This window comes from Convolutriloba macropyga, chromosome 7 (assembly GCF_964194025.1).
Source record: "Convolutriloba macropyga chromosome 7, txConMacr16.3, whole genome shotgun sequence".
Classification (NCBI taxonomy): Eukaryota; Metazoa; Xenacoelomorpha; order Acoela; family Convolutidae; genus Convolutriloba; species Convolutriloba macropyga.
In genome coordinates, this window is record NC_134474.1 from 45480929 (window position 1) to 45498936 (window position 18008).

At 32.1% G+C, this 18008-nt stretch overlaps 2 protein-coding genes across 3 annotated transcripts in view; one reads left to right on the forward strand and one right to left on the reverse strand.

The window, feature by feature from the left end:
• LOC142342913 (uncharacterized) overlaps positions 1-18008 on the reverse strand; it is a 486697-nt gene that overhangs the window by 84129 nt on the left and 384560 nt on the right. The window lies entirely within an intron of this gene.
• LOC142342907 (dynein regulatory complex subunit 5-like) overlaps positions 3915-18008 on the forward strand; it is a 53049-nt gene continuing 38955 nt past the window's right edge. Inside the window, exon 1 of one of the 2 annotated variants that reach the window (XM_075394573.1) lies at positions 3915-4362. In XM_075394573.1, the coding sequence (XP_075250688.1) occupies positions 4225-4362 (138 nt within the window). In that variant the 5' untranslated portion in view covers positions 3915-4224. The remainder of the gene's footprint in view (positions 4363-18008) is intronic. The other variant, XM_075394574.1, reaches the window with a different exon arrangement.

The window sequence follows — 18008 nt, forward strand, 5'->3', positions numbered from 1 at the left end:
TCTACAACAACAAGTTCTCTTTGCGCGTGCAATTGTGACCATGGATGCTCTGGTATCTCTAACCAAAGAACAACTACCAGCTATGATGCTACCACCGGCGAAAGTTAGGGATATTGTAAAAGATGCAACAGACAAAACGGTTCGCGGCAATCAGCAAAGGTGAGATGTGATTGCACTAGCAAACAGCACCGAATTGGCATCTATTCGATTCTATATTCAGTTGGAAATTACATTTCTTCAAACCAACGCAAAATACCAATTGTATCGAACTGTGGCAATTCCGCACCCATTGAGTGACTGCTTGACAATTTGGGAAAATACTGCCGGGGAAGTTAAGTAGATACTAATTAGTCAAATGCCATGGTGCCGATTGACGTCTATTTGGAAAGATTTCATTTTTGCTCTAAAACAATCATCGAAGATCACCAAGGCAAGTAAAAAAGTGACCACGGAAAATAGAGGTCTGTCACCGGCCAACTCCTAGGCCCAGTATATGAAGTAGTTTATGTTTTTTTGTCAATCAGAACACGAAAATAACGGCCTTCCTAACCTAACAACCAAAACTCCAGGCAGCAGAAAGCCATGATGAAGAACTTTATTTGGTTTAACCAGCCTGAAATGGTTATCTGGATTTCCCTCGTGGTGGTTTGATCCTTCATTCGAAAACCAAGAATTGAAGAGATGATAAAGGAAAGATAAAAAACATTCAACTCCGGCGCTCCAAAGGAAATGTTTGTTCACGTGAGTAAGCAATTTGTATTGATGCAGGCTCCCGAAAAAGATAACATGACGTCAGAATTCACTAAACCCTTCAAATTGTCATTGAACCATTTACACAAAAAATTTGACGCCAACTTCTCATTTGGCCTAATATTTCATATTGCACCACGCGATATCGGAATTACAACGAGACGCTTATGCATCATAAAATAACTCCATTCAACAAAATTATATTTCTCGCTATTCCGCTGGTAGTTGGATTGAGAGCTGCTTGTGGTCACTGCAATCTTCTAGGGAAATTTTGGTTGTTTCTTTTAGACAAACTCAGACAGGAATCCCCGGCTGTGAATAGATTCACAATCAGCAAGAATAAAGAGCACGTGGAAACTGTAGTCAACCAGCCAGCAGGAAGTCTAGACTTCCATCTAGTGATCGAAAGTCTTAAAGTTCGTTAATTTATGTCTACATGATTAATGCTTTTGGGGAAAATAGCAAGTCTAGATGGAAGTTTGCAGAATAGTAAAAAAGACACATTTTAGGTCAAACATAATTGCTACAGACTGAAGTAACATAACAAGCGAAAAATACCTGACTCAAGCGTTATTCGCTTGACTAAAAAATAAGATACAATAGAATATTTTTTTTTCTTGTGAGTGCTTGAATATATAAGCACGTTGCGTTCAGTCTTAAGTTATTTGAATTTTATACAGGACTAATTAATGAAAGCTTATAGTTACTTTCCCGTTGACTCTTTCGCCTGTGAGGGTTTTCCCTCCAAGTACTGTAGCAGCAGGTGTAGTGTTAGGCTCGCATTGCCCCTGTGTCCGCGAAAAACGGAACCTCGACCTGCGTCAGGTCATCTGTGGCAGTTGGTCACTGCTGCGGCTACGACGTGAACTTGGGCGCATTTCTTTTCCTATAAAAGGCAGCACAAGGAGAAGAAGAAAAAGAAGAAGAACAAGAAGAAGGAGAAGGAGACGACGGCGACTGACGGTTGTGGTCGTGCTGATCAAGCAAGCGGACTCCAAGGTTCTGGTTGTTTCTACACAATCAGGGCCGCTACTGCTTGAAAATAAGATGAGCGTTTTCTCGCTGCAATTTTTGTAAAGGAATTAAACAAATTTTTGTTTATATTAGAGATACTTGCTTCTATGAATCGAACGAAATGAAAATAAAATTAGCAAGGAAGCAAAGCTTAGTTGTTTTGAGTAGCATAAAACAAATTGTATTAGAATTTTCAACGAAGGACCAATTTTACAGCCCACTTTTAGTGGAAACACATATGTGCAATTTAGTAAAAAGTAATTTGCTGGAAATTTGGTTTTATGTTCTGAATAAATTTTTTTATGCAAGTAAAAATGACGAAAGGATTCTGAAGAGAGGGCTGGAAATTCCAAAGGATTGCTCCATGCAGTACTTACTACCGAAGCAGCAAATGCCTGAACTTAATGCGTTTGGTTGGCTAATTTTAGGCATATGGAAAAGTAGATTAGATGGAGGACTCTGGAAAATTCAAAAAAGTTTTGCAGTATGTTGGAGGATCAGCTCTGTATTGGAGTTGGTCCCTCGCCAGCAAGCCTTGCCAGCAACCCTCCCCACCTCTTCTTTTCTCTGAATACAGTTGCAACAACAGAAGTGCGTTTGCGCCCTTGCAGAAGAAAAGTATAGGAACCTGAAAGAAGCCAAGAAAAGCGTCAGGCTTTGCAGAAAGGCTTCCGTTTGAGAACGTGTTCGATCACGCAATAGGCATTTATACACTTGGAATTTTGTAAACAATTTTTCATTCATAAAATCACAATTTGAAATGATTGCCAATTGAATTTTTGGCTTGTGCATGCGATTGACGGCGTTGGTGTTTCTAATTGATCTTCTGTTGTTCGTAAAATATCATATTGACGTTATAGTATGTACTTAAAAATAGTGAGGACTAAAACAACATTAGAAGATAAATACTTTATAATGCAGTTGTTTAATTACGGAGTAGTTATTTGGCAAACAATTGTCCTGTTTTTCCAAATCCAGTCTCAGTGGACGGACAAAGTATTGCAACCAGCACTCGATAATTCAAACGGCGTTTCAAAAGATATAATAGCTACTTCGGACATAGCATAACACAGAACCCCTAGACTTGATTGGAAATAATATGCAACAAAATAGGCTGTAAATAATATTTTTGTCTCTAACAAGCTGGTTATAAAAATAGTCTGCTTGACCAAAAACTTGTTCAATGTTGCCAAGATATTGATATCGTGCAAGGAAAGAATACATGAAGATCGTTTCAGCTTTATTTTCCCACAAGGTTTAATAGACACTTCAAAAACACAAGCAAGTACAAAAACGAAGTTTGGGGTCCTTCCCTTTAAAGCCGCCTCCCATCATGGTTATTATATCATAATGGGGGCTATAGTTTGATGTGGGGGCTGTAATGGAAAGACCCGAAAGTTGTCTGTATAAATTTGGGGTCTTTTACATTATAGCCCCCCCCCCAGCTTAGTGGTCAGATAACTTATAACCTCCACCCCTCCCCCCCCCCCCCCCCACCGTCGATCATGGTAAATATACCATAATGGGGGGGGGGGGCTATAATTTCATGCGGGGGCTTTAATGGGAAAGACCCTCAATTTGTTTGTCAAGTTCTTATTTAGGTGTTCCAACAAGTTTTGGTCAACAAGGATCCTGGCGTATTAATACAATCTTTCAAGAATTGGGTCTTTTCCGGTTGTGCACCCCCCCCCCCCCCGCCACTGCGTTATGCTCCTCGAGCTACAGAACACGTGCCATTCCCGTAAATTACTATTCTGTTTTGCCCCCCCCCCCCCACCCCCCACCAGTTCAGTGGGATTATATTTTTTACGCCCCCAGGCGCACGTGCTATATTTTCACACAATAACGTGCTATATAACAACATAATTTGTAAGTGGGGGCGTAAAAAACAATGGGGTGGGGGCAAAACAGAATAGATTCTGCATGTGCGTCTGGACGATGCTAATAATATGCCCCCACTAAGTTTTGGCACAAAGGGAAAAGATCTGAAGAATTATTAAGAGGTTGCATTGTTGTTTGCCATCGCAAAGTGCAGCTAATTTTGTTTCACTGGGTAGGAATAATAATCCTCTTCATCCTTTTCACTTTGTACCACTTATATTCAAAGTAATGAGAAAATTTTTAAACGCACCTGATACTAATCGCACGTGCGTTTTTAAATCTACTTCATATACAGCCGTAAGAAAGCACGTTTGTGTTATATACTTAACGTAAAACACATTGAAAAGTCTGCATCAAATCCATTAAAATATATTTCAGATTTGATACTCACCTTCTCCGTACTGAATCTGTTCTTGAAAATTTTATCTTCTGAAGCGTTACATTTACTTGCTTGACATATTTGCTCCCATTTTGTTGTATTAATTTTATTCACGTTGTGATTTAATGATTAATAGTTTTTTGTTGTCTTCTGTTCTTCTAACGTGCTGTTACCATATATTTTAAATCTGACCAACAGTTATGGCCGAAGAAGCAGCCGCAGCTCCACCTGATCAAAAACCAAGCAGCGCTGAAGGGGGCGCGGGGGGAGGAAATGAAGACAATACAAAAACTGAAGACACAGCCGCAGCTGCTGCGGCCGGAGCACCAGATGCCACAGTTAGTACTTCAAAGAATGTTCGAGTATAACATGATTTTTTTCAATTTAGACACATGGAAAACTTCCGAGGTACGCATGCACTCTAAAAGGGGATCTTTCCCATTTTAGCCCCCCACCCCACACCAGCTTAGATTTCATATAACGTATATCCCCCAATCATGATAAAACATTCCATAATGGTGGCTATAATTTTGTCAGAGGGCATATATAATGGGCGATTTTTCAGTGGAAGAAAACGTTCAAATTCCGATTTGCTTCCTTCTCGTGCTTCCTTGATAAAAACCTGTGGAGACATCTACAGTCCACCGGAGAAAGGTTGAAGTACAGTAATAGCTTTATTTCCGAGAATATAAAAGTATGTTTTTTCGCACGGCCTTCTTGCCAGTAAAAAATGTCATTACTGAAACCGAAAAATACAATCAAGTTGCCCACGGGACTGGAAGCCAATTTTCAATTATTAACCCAGATACATTTCTAATGGTCGCATGTGAAAACCGTGATTTGCGATTGAACTTTAGAACTGATGAAAGCGCAAAACAGTGGATTTCCAAGAACAAATTATTCTTTTTAGGGCTCGAGCTGTAAATTAGTAGTGGATAAAACAAGGGATTCAACCACCAGCAAAATTTGTCCCTTTCTCCTAACGCTAATCGCGCATGTCGAATCAGGCCGAATTTTACTGTTTGTTGAATCCCTTGTTTTATCCACTACTATATTCACCACTATAAATATATACTACACGCACAATTTTGTGTACAAAAATGTACATAGCTAGTATAATTTATGCAAATCATACACTAATATCCAAAAGTTCTCAAAGCTAGATTTAAGCCTAATTTCACATCTAATATGCCAAACTATACTGAAATAAATCAGGTTAATCATCTTAGAAAGTTTTTTTTTTCAATCGAATCGGATGGACTGAAAATAACTCAAAATTGCTTAGAACTGGATAATGAGAAACAAGTTTCTTTAAAATTTTGACTTTAACCGGGAGACGATTGATCTATGATGTTTAACTGAGTGATTCTATGTACCTGGTTACATTTCTGAGCCGAGTCTTGGGAGGTCTTGTTAAAAGGTTGACTCGCCTTTACCACGCTACGGCAGTACTGCTCGAACTTTCTTAATGGCAACTGTGGGGGAGGGTGCAACTACAGAATGCTTGAACACTTTTAATTTTAATTATTAGGCTGACTGAAGTCTAATATTAAGATGACTGAACAAAATTATTGTATCATTTGTAGGGATATCGATATTAATATTAATATTAAATATATTTCTGAATAATCAATCACTCATTTATCATTTATGAAAATTGTAATTCTGTCATGCACCTAGATTGTAGCTGGCTATCCTTCTGAACTTCTGCCAAAAACATTGTAAGGAACTTTTTCCATTCTGAGTAGTAGTCTGTTGAGACCAGGATCCTGGGATAGCTTTCACACGCTTGAGAGAAGTATCGTTCAGTAGTTTTTTCCAGGGAATATACTTATTGTTTTCTTGATGGTCTTGTTTCGCTTTTTCCCATATGTATCCTCTGTCAGAAATTGTTAGTAGATATAAACGATTCAGCTTTCCCTCCATGTTATTGACTGTGGTGAGATAAGACTCAAATTCACCAATATTGAATGAGCTCCTGAGTTTATTGTGGATAGATAAATATTCGGGCACATTCACTTCAAACTTGTCCAGTGTTTCCTGATGCTCGTAACTTGGTAGGTCCTTCTTGAACTTGGAGAGGAACAACTGGAAGAGTTCTTTTTTAGTTCGTTTTCCAGTCTCACTTTCATGTTCGGCGGTGTTGTTCTCCTTACAAAATGCAATCATTTGATTTGTTAAATTAGTCAGATCGTTTATATTCTCTTCAGACAAAGAAGTGGATGATAAAGCTCCAGTTATTAAAGTCTCGTCAAATGACGAAAATTGTTTAAAATTTTTCGCTAGTTTTTGTAGTGGAGTGAAACTCATGATGAATAGCCAAAAAATGCCGTGGAGAAAAAAGGTCCCCACGTGGAGAATTAGTCTAGAACATTTTTTTTCTAGAGTATTCTCACATGATTTTTAACTTAAATTTAGTTATCATTTCCCAAGTAATTACATGTTTTAAAGTAAAATAGTAATTAAATCCTTCTATTAAATTGAATGATTTGTATAATCTATTAAAAATTAAATAAAGATTTTAATAAATACTCACTTTACTAGCTAATTTTTAAGGGTATCTTATATTCGAAATTTTCACTTGTTTTCATTCTGTTAGTGGTGGCGGCTTTCTTTGTCAATGGCGGCGGCCATTTTAGCATGACATGCACTTTTCATTCGATCTGCTAAGCAGTGTAATGCGATGTTAAACCAAGCTTGTTGACTTCTTATACTATTAGCGGTTGCTAAATATGAAAAAAAGCGAACAATAATAGCACAGTCAAAAACACTGAGATCGGTGGAAACACAGTGATTAGTGTTTTTCTATGTCTTCTCGAATATTATACTTATAAACTTGCTCTCTGAATTGATTTCTAGTGTGATCATATCTATATCTATGAAGATAAATACATAGTCTACATTTCCTATTTCTAAATCTATATAATGATATATGTTTATAAACATTACACGTACTACACGTTAGATATTGATCAGGAGCAGAATAATGATATCCCAAATGTTCTATATAATCTTTAACCTTAACCATATTTTTACATACATAACAAGAATATTCTAATTCTTTACAATTATTACAACATTCTTTCCAAGGTTTATTTATACACTTATCGCATTTCATTTTCATTTTTCGAAAAATTATTTTTTGATTATTTCCCTAAAAAAGTACATCATGTCTCAATCAACTAATACTAGTGTCGTAAACTTCTGCGATGTCTGTAATCTATCCTTTGAACCAAAGAAGGCTTTATACAGGCATCAATCATACGATCTCAAACATAGGGAACTATTGGAGAAAAAGTTTGAGTCTGAAGAAGAAGAAATCTCGGAGAAGGTGTATAATTTGGATGAAGATGATTATATTATTAAAACTAGGGCTAAAACTAAAACAGAAACTGAAACTGAAACTGAAAACAATATCTATTCTAAGATGAGGTTTATATGTAAAGAATGTCATGAAGAATTTAGAAGTAAAGTAGCTCTAACTACTCATTCATATAGTCATAATCGTAAGTATCTAGAAAACACAGAAGACTTCGATATAAACTCCAGTCAGAACATGAGAGAGTTTTATATTACAGATAAAGGTGGGAATTACATTGAAGATATAGATGAAGCAACTAATTACTCTTTAGAAGAAATTAAAAACTGTTAACAGTTCAGAAAAGTTAAGAGTTTCAAGTATAAGATCACGGCTGAATGTGATTATAAGAAGAGAACCAAAGAAGAAGTTGAAACTACTGAAATATTTTTCATTACTGATTATATTAATAATAATGCAATATATGAACATAGTGATTTCAATCGGTGGCTCGATTTCGAAAAGGAAATATATGAAGGGTATGGTTATGATTTTGAGTTTCTTTGAAAAAGAAGTATTCAGTTAGACATTGAACCAACCAAAGCATCTATTGGTAGTTATATAGATTTACCTCCAGATCTCAAAAACTCGATATTAAGTATACGTAGTTATAAATACAATTGCTTACAACTAACTATAATTGCTTGGCTACATCCCGCCCCACACCATGCAACTCGAGAAAGTAAATATGTAGATAAACTAATTGAACCAAGACAACAACATGAAGATGATTTTGCTTATATAATAAGAATACAGAAATTGTATAATATTAATATTTGGGTATACACACCTTGTGGTAATGGTAAAATAGAATTGTTTAAACAAGTGGATGATTTTAACAAAGATAGAAAAGATGTAAGAATAATAGTTTGGAGTAATGGTCAAATAGAACACTGTGCTCTAATTAAAAACATAGAAACCTTGTTAGAACGACCAAATAAAAACAACATTAAATATTAATATTGTGATAGGTGTACCTATTGGTTTAACTCACAAATTAAATATGATAAACACGAATGCAGCACTTCATTCAAACCAGAGATTGTTTGTCCTAAGAAAAAACAGTTTACTTTTATAAATGAACACAAACGTCAGAATATAAAAAATATTATAACTGCCGATATAGAATGTTGCACTGTTGAAGTCTCAACTAATGATTTAAAATATGTAATAGCTGAACATATTCCAATAGCTGTGGGATACACCTGGCAAGGTAACTTCAAACACTACTTTGGTCTAGGCTGCATCAAAAGATTTGCTAGAGATCTATTAGAAATAAAAACTGAGAATAATTTCAAACATAATGAAAAGATGATATTCACAGAAGAAGATAAATTATATCATGAAACTAATAACACTTGTCATATCTGCAGCAAAACAGGTAATATTAAAGTAAGAGATCATTGTCATGAAACTGGTAAAGATAGAGGACCAGCATGTAAAATATGTAATCTAAGATACAAACAACAAAACTTCATTCCAGTAATATTCCATAATGGCTCTGGCTATGACTTTAACCTACTATACAGTGAACTCTTTAAACAAAATAATGATAAAAGAAAAGTAGATAACATACCACTAGCTGCTGGTAAATCTAAGATGTTTAGCATTGGTTGTCTCAAATTCTTAGACAGTTATAACTTCTTAGCTATGCCTCTAGATCAAATGCAAAGATATACGGATGTAAAACTAAAATAATATATATACATATGAATGCTTTGGTTTGGATGATTATGACAGCGAAGCTGCCAATGGTAGCAAAGCTACCTACCAAGAAGTTATAGGTAATCTAAAAATAGAAGACTTCGAATCCTCACTACATAATAAATTACCAACACAAGAAGATGTCGATATCTTCAATAAAGACAACCGTCATAAAACTGGTAAAGATCTACTTATAGAGTATTTACAAATTGATGTGGAATTATTAGACTACTGCATGAATGAGTATGTTAAACTAAGTATGAAAGAATTCAAGCTTAACCCAGTACACTACGTTAGTCTCCCGGGTTATAGTTTTGATTGTTGGTTAATGTCAAGTGGTGTAACATTAGATACATTGCAAGATAAACAAATGCTAGATGATTTTGTTGGAGCAAAGAGAGGTGGTATATGTGGAATAATGGGAGATAGATATATAGATAACAGTGATGGTAAGACCATATGGTACATAGACGCAAACAACCTATATGGTGCAAAAGTTACCTTATAAGGATTTTGAGTTTATTACTACTACTACTCTAGATGTAATATTGACTACTCCAGATGATAGAGATCATGGTTACTATATAGTTTGTGATATTGATTATACTAATGAATGTAAAGAGAGAACAGAATAGTTAGCACTTATGCCTAATAAGAGAAAGATAAATGATAATGAATTGGGATACCGACAAAGAGAGAAAAGTAAAGCAAGATCCGAGAAATTAATCTTAGACCAAAACAACAAAACAGAATATATGGTTTATTATAGGATGTTAAAGTTCTATGTTAAGATGGGAGTAAAAGTAACAAAAATACATTAGTGTACATTAGAGTAATTAAATTTAAACCAGACTACATATGTAGATATTATATACAAAATAATACAAATAAAAGAGCAACAGCTAAAACTGAAGCAGAAAAGGATGTAAGGAAATTAATGAATAACTCATTATATGGAAGAATGTGCATGAATCCTCTACACTTCTTTCAAAGTAAGTTCTTGCATGATGAAGAAAAGATAATGAAAAGTGTAAGTAAACCAACATTTAAGAATATAACTCGATATAGAGATTATAACCAAATAGAATATATAAAGAAAGAAATAGAAAATGATTCTCCAGTATATGTAGGTGTTACTATCTTAGAATTAAGTAAATTACACATGTTTGATGTATTCTATAATATTCTACAACCATCCCTCAAAGATCTAACACTTCACTATATGGATACGGACAGTTTCGTATTAAGTTATAGTGAAGGTAAAGTTAGTGATGAGCATATGGGCTTAAGTAATCAAGACATACCTATAAAAACTAATAATAAAGTCCCCGGCAAGTTTAAGAACGATCTGGGAAGTAGGATTATTGAGGAATTTATAGTATTGTCCCCCAAAACATATAGCCTCAAAAACTATCCTAAAAACACAAAAGAAAAAGGAATAAAGAAGCATAATAATGCTAGGCACATAGATTATTATGATGCATTAATGAATAATACACAGAGAACAGTAGATGAATGTAGAATACAAAAAGTTGGTGATAACATGACAACAACAAAAACAAGTAAGATTAGTCTAAACACATTTGATGATAAAAGATTTTATGTAAATAACATTAAAAGCTATCCTCATGATGAGAATCTTTATCTATTCAAAACAGATTCAATAAAAATGATCCACCAAGCATCAGTGAACGAGCAAAGCTCGCGGTTTACCAAACTGCTTCGCAGATCATTAGATGGAGACAAAGACCTACTGGTTAATAATATTCTAGAACTAACCATTAATGATGATAGAAGTTAATTGAAGTTGCTATTATATTATATAATGAGCTTTGCTAATTTTTATAACAAATAATTATAGACCTAATTCATTCATTACATCCATAGGGTTGGTTGTTAGTATTTTATAAATCATTATCTGAGCCATATATTTTTCCATAGTGTCTCCCATGATTGTATTCTTATGTAGTGTAGCTCCAGCTATTATATTTTTATATTCTAGAAATTTTATTATCTTCCCAGCCCCATCTACATATTTAGAATAAGTTGAAATTATTAAATCATCACCATTTGGTTCCTTAATATGATCAAAAAACTCATCTATAGTATTACAACGTCTTTTACAAGCTAAACATCTTTTCAGATTAAGAGAGAAGCTGTTTTCATTATCCATTTTTTACTCTTATTATAATTTTTCAATACATATAAAATGACTAAACTAGATAAACTTATAGAATTAAACAATCTAGAAAAACAAAACAGAAGAAATAGATTAGAAGATAAATTAAAACAACAAGAATATTATGGTGAAATAGAAGAGTTATTTGATCCTCTAACCAAAACTATCAGTGAAAACAATGAACGGAATCTAGCATTAAGTGAACAAACATTAAGAGCAATAGATTGGCAAAATCAAGAGTTAGATAAACAAACTAAGATGATTGGGGAAACTGCTTCGCAGATCGAGCAAGCTGGTTCCCAGTTTAATGAAACTGCTTCCAATATGGGTGAAACTGCTTCGCAGATTGGTGAAACGTTAAAGGGGACCATAAAGCAAACTCAAGATATAGCACCAGTTTATGTTGATACAGAAACAGCCAAACTTCTTCATGACATGGGGGCTCAAACTAATCCTCAATTAAAATTAGAACTCGTAGATTTACCTAGTAGGAGATATAAAATGAATGGTGTTGATATAACTCTAGAGCAGGGTGCATTTTTAGTTAGGGATAATGTATATGAGTTTTCAGAAGGATTTACTGATTTTCTTACTAAAACAAATGTAACATATGATGATAAGGTTGAGGAAGATGAAAACAAAATTAAAAGGTTTTTAAAGGATATTAGATATGATTTAGGAAAAGGGGATAAGAAAAGCGCTAGATATACAACAATAAAACGTATAATGGAGGTAAGAGATGATATATTTGGCAGGGGATTAAATGGATACCCAAATAATTTAGTAGAAAGACTAGAGTTATTAATACTAGAAACAAAAGCTGGTCATGATGGATTATATGATGAAATGCTAGATACATCTAAGCAACTATTATCTATGAACATTATTAATCAAGAACAACTAGATAATTTTGTTTTTAACTATGGTAAATAGGTGAAGCCATGACTATGTCCATAAATAAAACGTTAGAAAAACAAAAACAACAACTAGCTAAAGAAGTATTCAGTCCTCAAATAACAAAGTTTAAAAGACAAAGAATAATACCACTTTATAAAGATGAAACATGGTCAGCTGATTTAATTGATAAGTCATCTCTAAGTAAATACAATAATAATTATAAGTTTATATTAACAGTTATAGATATATTCACAAAATAAGCATGGGCTATTCCTTTAAGGAATAAATCTGGTTTATCTTTAACTAATGGTTTTAAAACAATCCTATCAGAAGGACGAAAACCAGAAAAATTATGGGTAGATAGAGGTAGTGAGTTTTACAATAAAACATTTAAATCTTTACTTAAAGAATATGGAACCGGCAAAGCCGCTTCAGGGATAGAGCTATATTTTACTTATAGTGATTTAAAGGCTGTATTCATAGAGAGATTCAATAGAACATTACTACACATAATAAATAAACCTATGTTCATCAATGGCGATGGTAATTGGGTAAATATTTTAAATGATGCTGTTGTAACATATAACAATAACATTCACTCAACAATTAATATGTCACCAGTTGATGCTTCTAATAATCCTGATAAAGTTAAATACACTTTTAGTTTTAAGAATATTAAGGGTAAACTTAACGTTGGTGATTATGTTAGAAATGTAGATAAACGTAATATCTTCTCTAAAAGTTACACTTCTAATTGGAATAGAGAATTGTTTAAAGTGAATGAAGTTCTAAAAACACATCCACCAACATATAAAATAGAAGATATTAATGGAGAGATAATAGAAGGCAAATATTATGAACAGGAACTATTGAAATCTGAGTTTGATTTTGAATCTAATAATAAAGTTTTAGAATCAATAAATATATTTCTTAAAATAAATAATGACAAGAAACAGATTCAATCAAACGAAACATCATATAGGGAATGGAAACAACTTAACACTAAGTAAGGCTCGTGGGTTATTCCTAGAAGATAATGATAATATTGATATGAAGGATACCTATAAAATCACAAATGTACATCCTCCGATAGATGAAAAAGATGTTGTTAATAAAGAGTATTGTGACAATAACTTATTATCCTCTTCTAATAAAATAGACATTTTAAGTAAAAACATAACTGAACTAAGAAAAGGTGACTTTGATAAAGTTACAACTAAAACATTACAACTAAATGAAACACAAGTTAAAGAAGAACTAATTAATGAGTTTATTGAATCAACAAATGAAGTCAGAAATACTGTTAAGTTTTGTAATAAAGTTGCTGCAGATACTATCTCTAAATATAATCAATTAAAGCAAGAATTTGATAATAATAAATTTAATCAGAATATAACTAGCATACAACTAGATGAAATGTTTACTAATGGTCTGAGAGAAATGAAAGAATACAATCAATCTCTTAGAGGTGTTATAGTACAATATATAATTGCTATACTTTTACAAAGTAAGTTACTTGATAATAAAGAGAAAGACAGACTTGAGATGCATTATAATTTTAATCAAGAAGATATAATGAAGGAAATAGAAAGAATTTTTACTAATGAAAATAAGCAAAGCAATGACCAATCCAACAGCACCGAGTGAGAGATTCTATATCCAGATTTGTCATCAGTATCAGAAAGATTGATAAACGAAAAGATTCAAGCTAATAATAAATTTAACAACAATATTAACATTATAAAAGATATTAGAAATTATTATGAAACTGAAACTAATAACTATAATAAGAAGCTAAGCAGATATAAGAATTATATTAACTTAGCTGAGATAACAGAAATAGTATTATCATCTATAGCAACAACTGCAACAACAACATCAAATTCATTAACAGGTATAGGATTAGCTTATTCTATAACAACAGCTTTTGCTACAGCAACTGTTTGTGGTTCATTATCAAAAACAATTAATACTAAAATTAGAAATATAATTATAAAATATTCACAAATGTATATTTTAAGTCAACAGTTTAGTGATAAGTTTAATAAACTATATACTAAATCAATGAATGATAATAAATTAGATAATGATGAGTATAATGAAATTGTTAAGTTATATGAGGATTATAAGAAGAACAAGAAAAACAAGCTGAGTATTTTTTTAGATTAAAGATATTAGTGCTCAGTATTAACAATGTTTTTAGTAATAATAATATTAGTATTAAAATTTATCGATAAATGTATAATCATAATCATAGCTATAATAATAAACATAATCATAATCATAATCATAATCATAATCAAATAATTATGTTTTCTTTGTACCTAAGTATAACCCTCTTCCTTTTTGTACTACTTTTATACCTTCACCAGTAGTTGCGAATTTAATTAAATCAGTGTAGCCGCTAGAGCTGCTTTAGGGTTTCTAGATGCAGCTGCCCTTCCTATTTTACTTGCTATTTCTAATGCTCTTACTGGATTATTAGCAACTTTCTTTCCAAAGTTAACTGTAGCTCTACCAAAACTTTTAAAGAAATCTTTAAATCCTTCTGCTTCTATTGTTGCATCAGATACTGTCATTGATTTATTCCTTCTACATTAAACACAATTATCTTTTAACATTTTAGTACGTTTTGAAGTGATAGCTCCTCTTATATTAACAGTACCACTATAATGTCTACCTCCAACACAATATGAATTAGTTTTGAACTTATTTAAAAGACTCATTTCTATATATAAAAAATAATGGAAGTTAAAAAGTATAATCCCTTTGTTGTTATTAAGCCTAAACCCAAGCCTAAGCCCAAGGTTAGCCCTCAGCCTAAGATTGAGCTTGAAGCTGGAGGCTTAGCTCTCGAGAATAAAAAGAAATTAGACATTATTTATGCAAAAGGTTTTGTTAATACTAATAAGAAATAGTTAGGTATTAACAAGAGTAACAATTAGAGCTGACTAGCTATAAGTATAAGTATAAGTATATGGTTATGTATAAGTAAAAGTATATAATTATGACAATAACTACATTATACTATAATTATAAATTATCGCTAAAGTTATATCTAAAATTATAATTATTGCTAGAGTTATATCTAAAATTATAATTATCGCTTGAGTTATATCTATGACTTAAATTATATCTATGACTTAAATTATATCTATGACTTAAATTATATCTATAATATTATTTCTTCCATCTTATTACCATCACTATTCACACTAATAACCTTTCTAGTTAATACTAATGCACGACATAAAACATCTGCAACTGCAGCACTAAATTTAAAATTAAGTTGTATTGGTTGTGGACATATATGATCCCTTTGATATCTAGTATTGAATACATATATTCTATAATTACTTTTGAATATTCTATGATTTTTATATGGTTTTATATTATGTGGTAGCCCATTATAATCTTTATTAAAGCTAACAATCTCTTTGAAAGCCTCATTATAATTATTGGTTCCATAATTATTATTCATTCTATCCTCGGGATAAAACTCACTACCAATCTTACAATAACATTCAGTAACATTCATTACATCAAATGTACTTGCATCATGAGTTTGTTCATTAACATTATTATTTTCAAAACCAACTATTATATATTGCGGTCTTTCCATACCACTTTCCATAGCTAGATCAAACAAGAAGTTAGTAGCATTGGGTACATTCTTATAAAATGTCTTTCTTTCATAATAGCTAAAGTCTACATTGTTCTTTTTACTTAAACCCTTTTTGCACAATAATTCTATTATCATTACTAGGATCAATACTAGGTACACACCATGATATATCTCTAATTTCTATTTTACCATCATTGGCAACTGCACCAGGATTATCATTAACTCTATATAGAGCTCTATCATTTTTATTTCTTTTTAAAATTAGTTCAAATCCTAAACCATATATAGTCTTTTCTAAATCATTTACGAAGCCAAATAGATCACTCATCTTAATCATCATATACATATGACCTCGTTGTGCAGCAATATGGTCACCTTTAAGTTGGTTATCTCTATTGCCCTGATTTCTAACAAAACCACTCTCATATTCATCATCAGTACTAGTTAATAACTTATACATCAATAGATTAGGATGACAATGATCTATACATTCAATAGTCCTACCACCACTAGTTTCAAGCTTAATTGAACTAAACAATGCCATCATACCATAATTAACTAATCTGATATTAGCATCATTAGCAAATACACCACCAGCATCATCTGATACAACAAACTCTATCTCTAGATAGGAATCACGCAAATTCAAGTGATTCTCTTCTCTATTGAGTATGATATTAATATTGGTATTTATCGTATTCATTGTTGCCAGGTTATTTGTTTTATATTTTATGATCTTACTTTTATGAACATCATTTTTGTAGCCATAAGTTGCATCCAAATTAAAATCCATTTTTATTAAATAAAAAATGACAGACAACTTGATTCTATATGAACTACAAAATATACACGAAGCTTTAACTAAAACTAAAGAAGAGTATACAATTAACTTCAGAATGATAAAACCAACAGAAAAGTTTAATTTTAGTGAACCTATACTTAATACAACAAAATTAGGTTTAATTAGATTATCTGTTTATAATTCGGTGTTTAATGTGAATAGGAGAAATAATCAATTCTTATATGCTAGTACTGTTATAGAAGATGATGAAGCTTTACCTCAGGCTCTTAGCTCTGACCCTAACCTTAACCCTATCTCTACCTCAAGCCCAAACTTTACATCTATACTTAATCATAATTTTAAAGGAATCCCGTTGCTATATTCAACTATTACACCGGGAGCGGAGCATATGAGTTAACTGATATAGCAGAATTAATAAAAGAAGAAACTGATGGTAATGTTATAATAAAACCTGATAAGAATACGATGAAATGTTTAATGGAAATAAAACAAGGAGCACTCAGCTTTGATATAGAAAACTCACTAGCCTCATTACTAGGATTTAGAAAAATAATTTATAAAAAAGGTAGATATAAATCTCAGAAAATTATTGATATTATGGGTTTTAGTACTATTAACATTCATTGCAATATTATATCTGGAGCTAAAGATAACGGTGAACATACAGACATACTATATACTTTAAATCTAACAGAACCACCAGGTTACTTGATAAATTTTATACCAACTAATATCTTATATCAAAATGTAACTAAAGATAGAATAGAATATATAGAATTTCATATTAAAGATGAGCATGGAAGACCTATAGACTTTAGGTTTTACTTTACATCCAGTTAAGTTTTTATCTTTATGACTTAACTTAAACTAAACTACAAAATTTTCCTATCCCAATTAATTCTTAGTTTACCATTAATATTTTTATTTTTAGTTATATCAATGACAATATAATTATAAGGCTCTTTCCATACCTTATTACATATATTAGCAAAATCATTATAACTAAGTTCAACATTATTAAAGAAATCTTGATATATCGATGCTAGGACTTTACCTCTCTGTTCAAATAAAATAAATAGATTACAGTTCTCTCTAACACTCTGCCTATCCAGAGAGAACAGGTTTTGATTAAGATATATCATATTACAGTTATTATGTCTACCTCTACAAAAGTATTCATTAATAACTGGTTCTTTGGCTCTAACATCATCAAATATCATTAGTTTCTTTAAGTCTTTGGGTAGTTTATCGGGAGATGGTAAATCTTTTATATCTTTAATAAATTGAACATCTGCTTTTGGGTTTATTCCTTCTATACCATGGTACTGATCACCAGTAGGTCCAATGATGTATAGCTTATCAAAATATACTAGCTAGAATTAGTTTTTTTAATAAGAATGTCTTATCACATTCACTAGG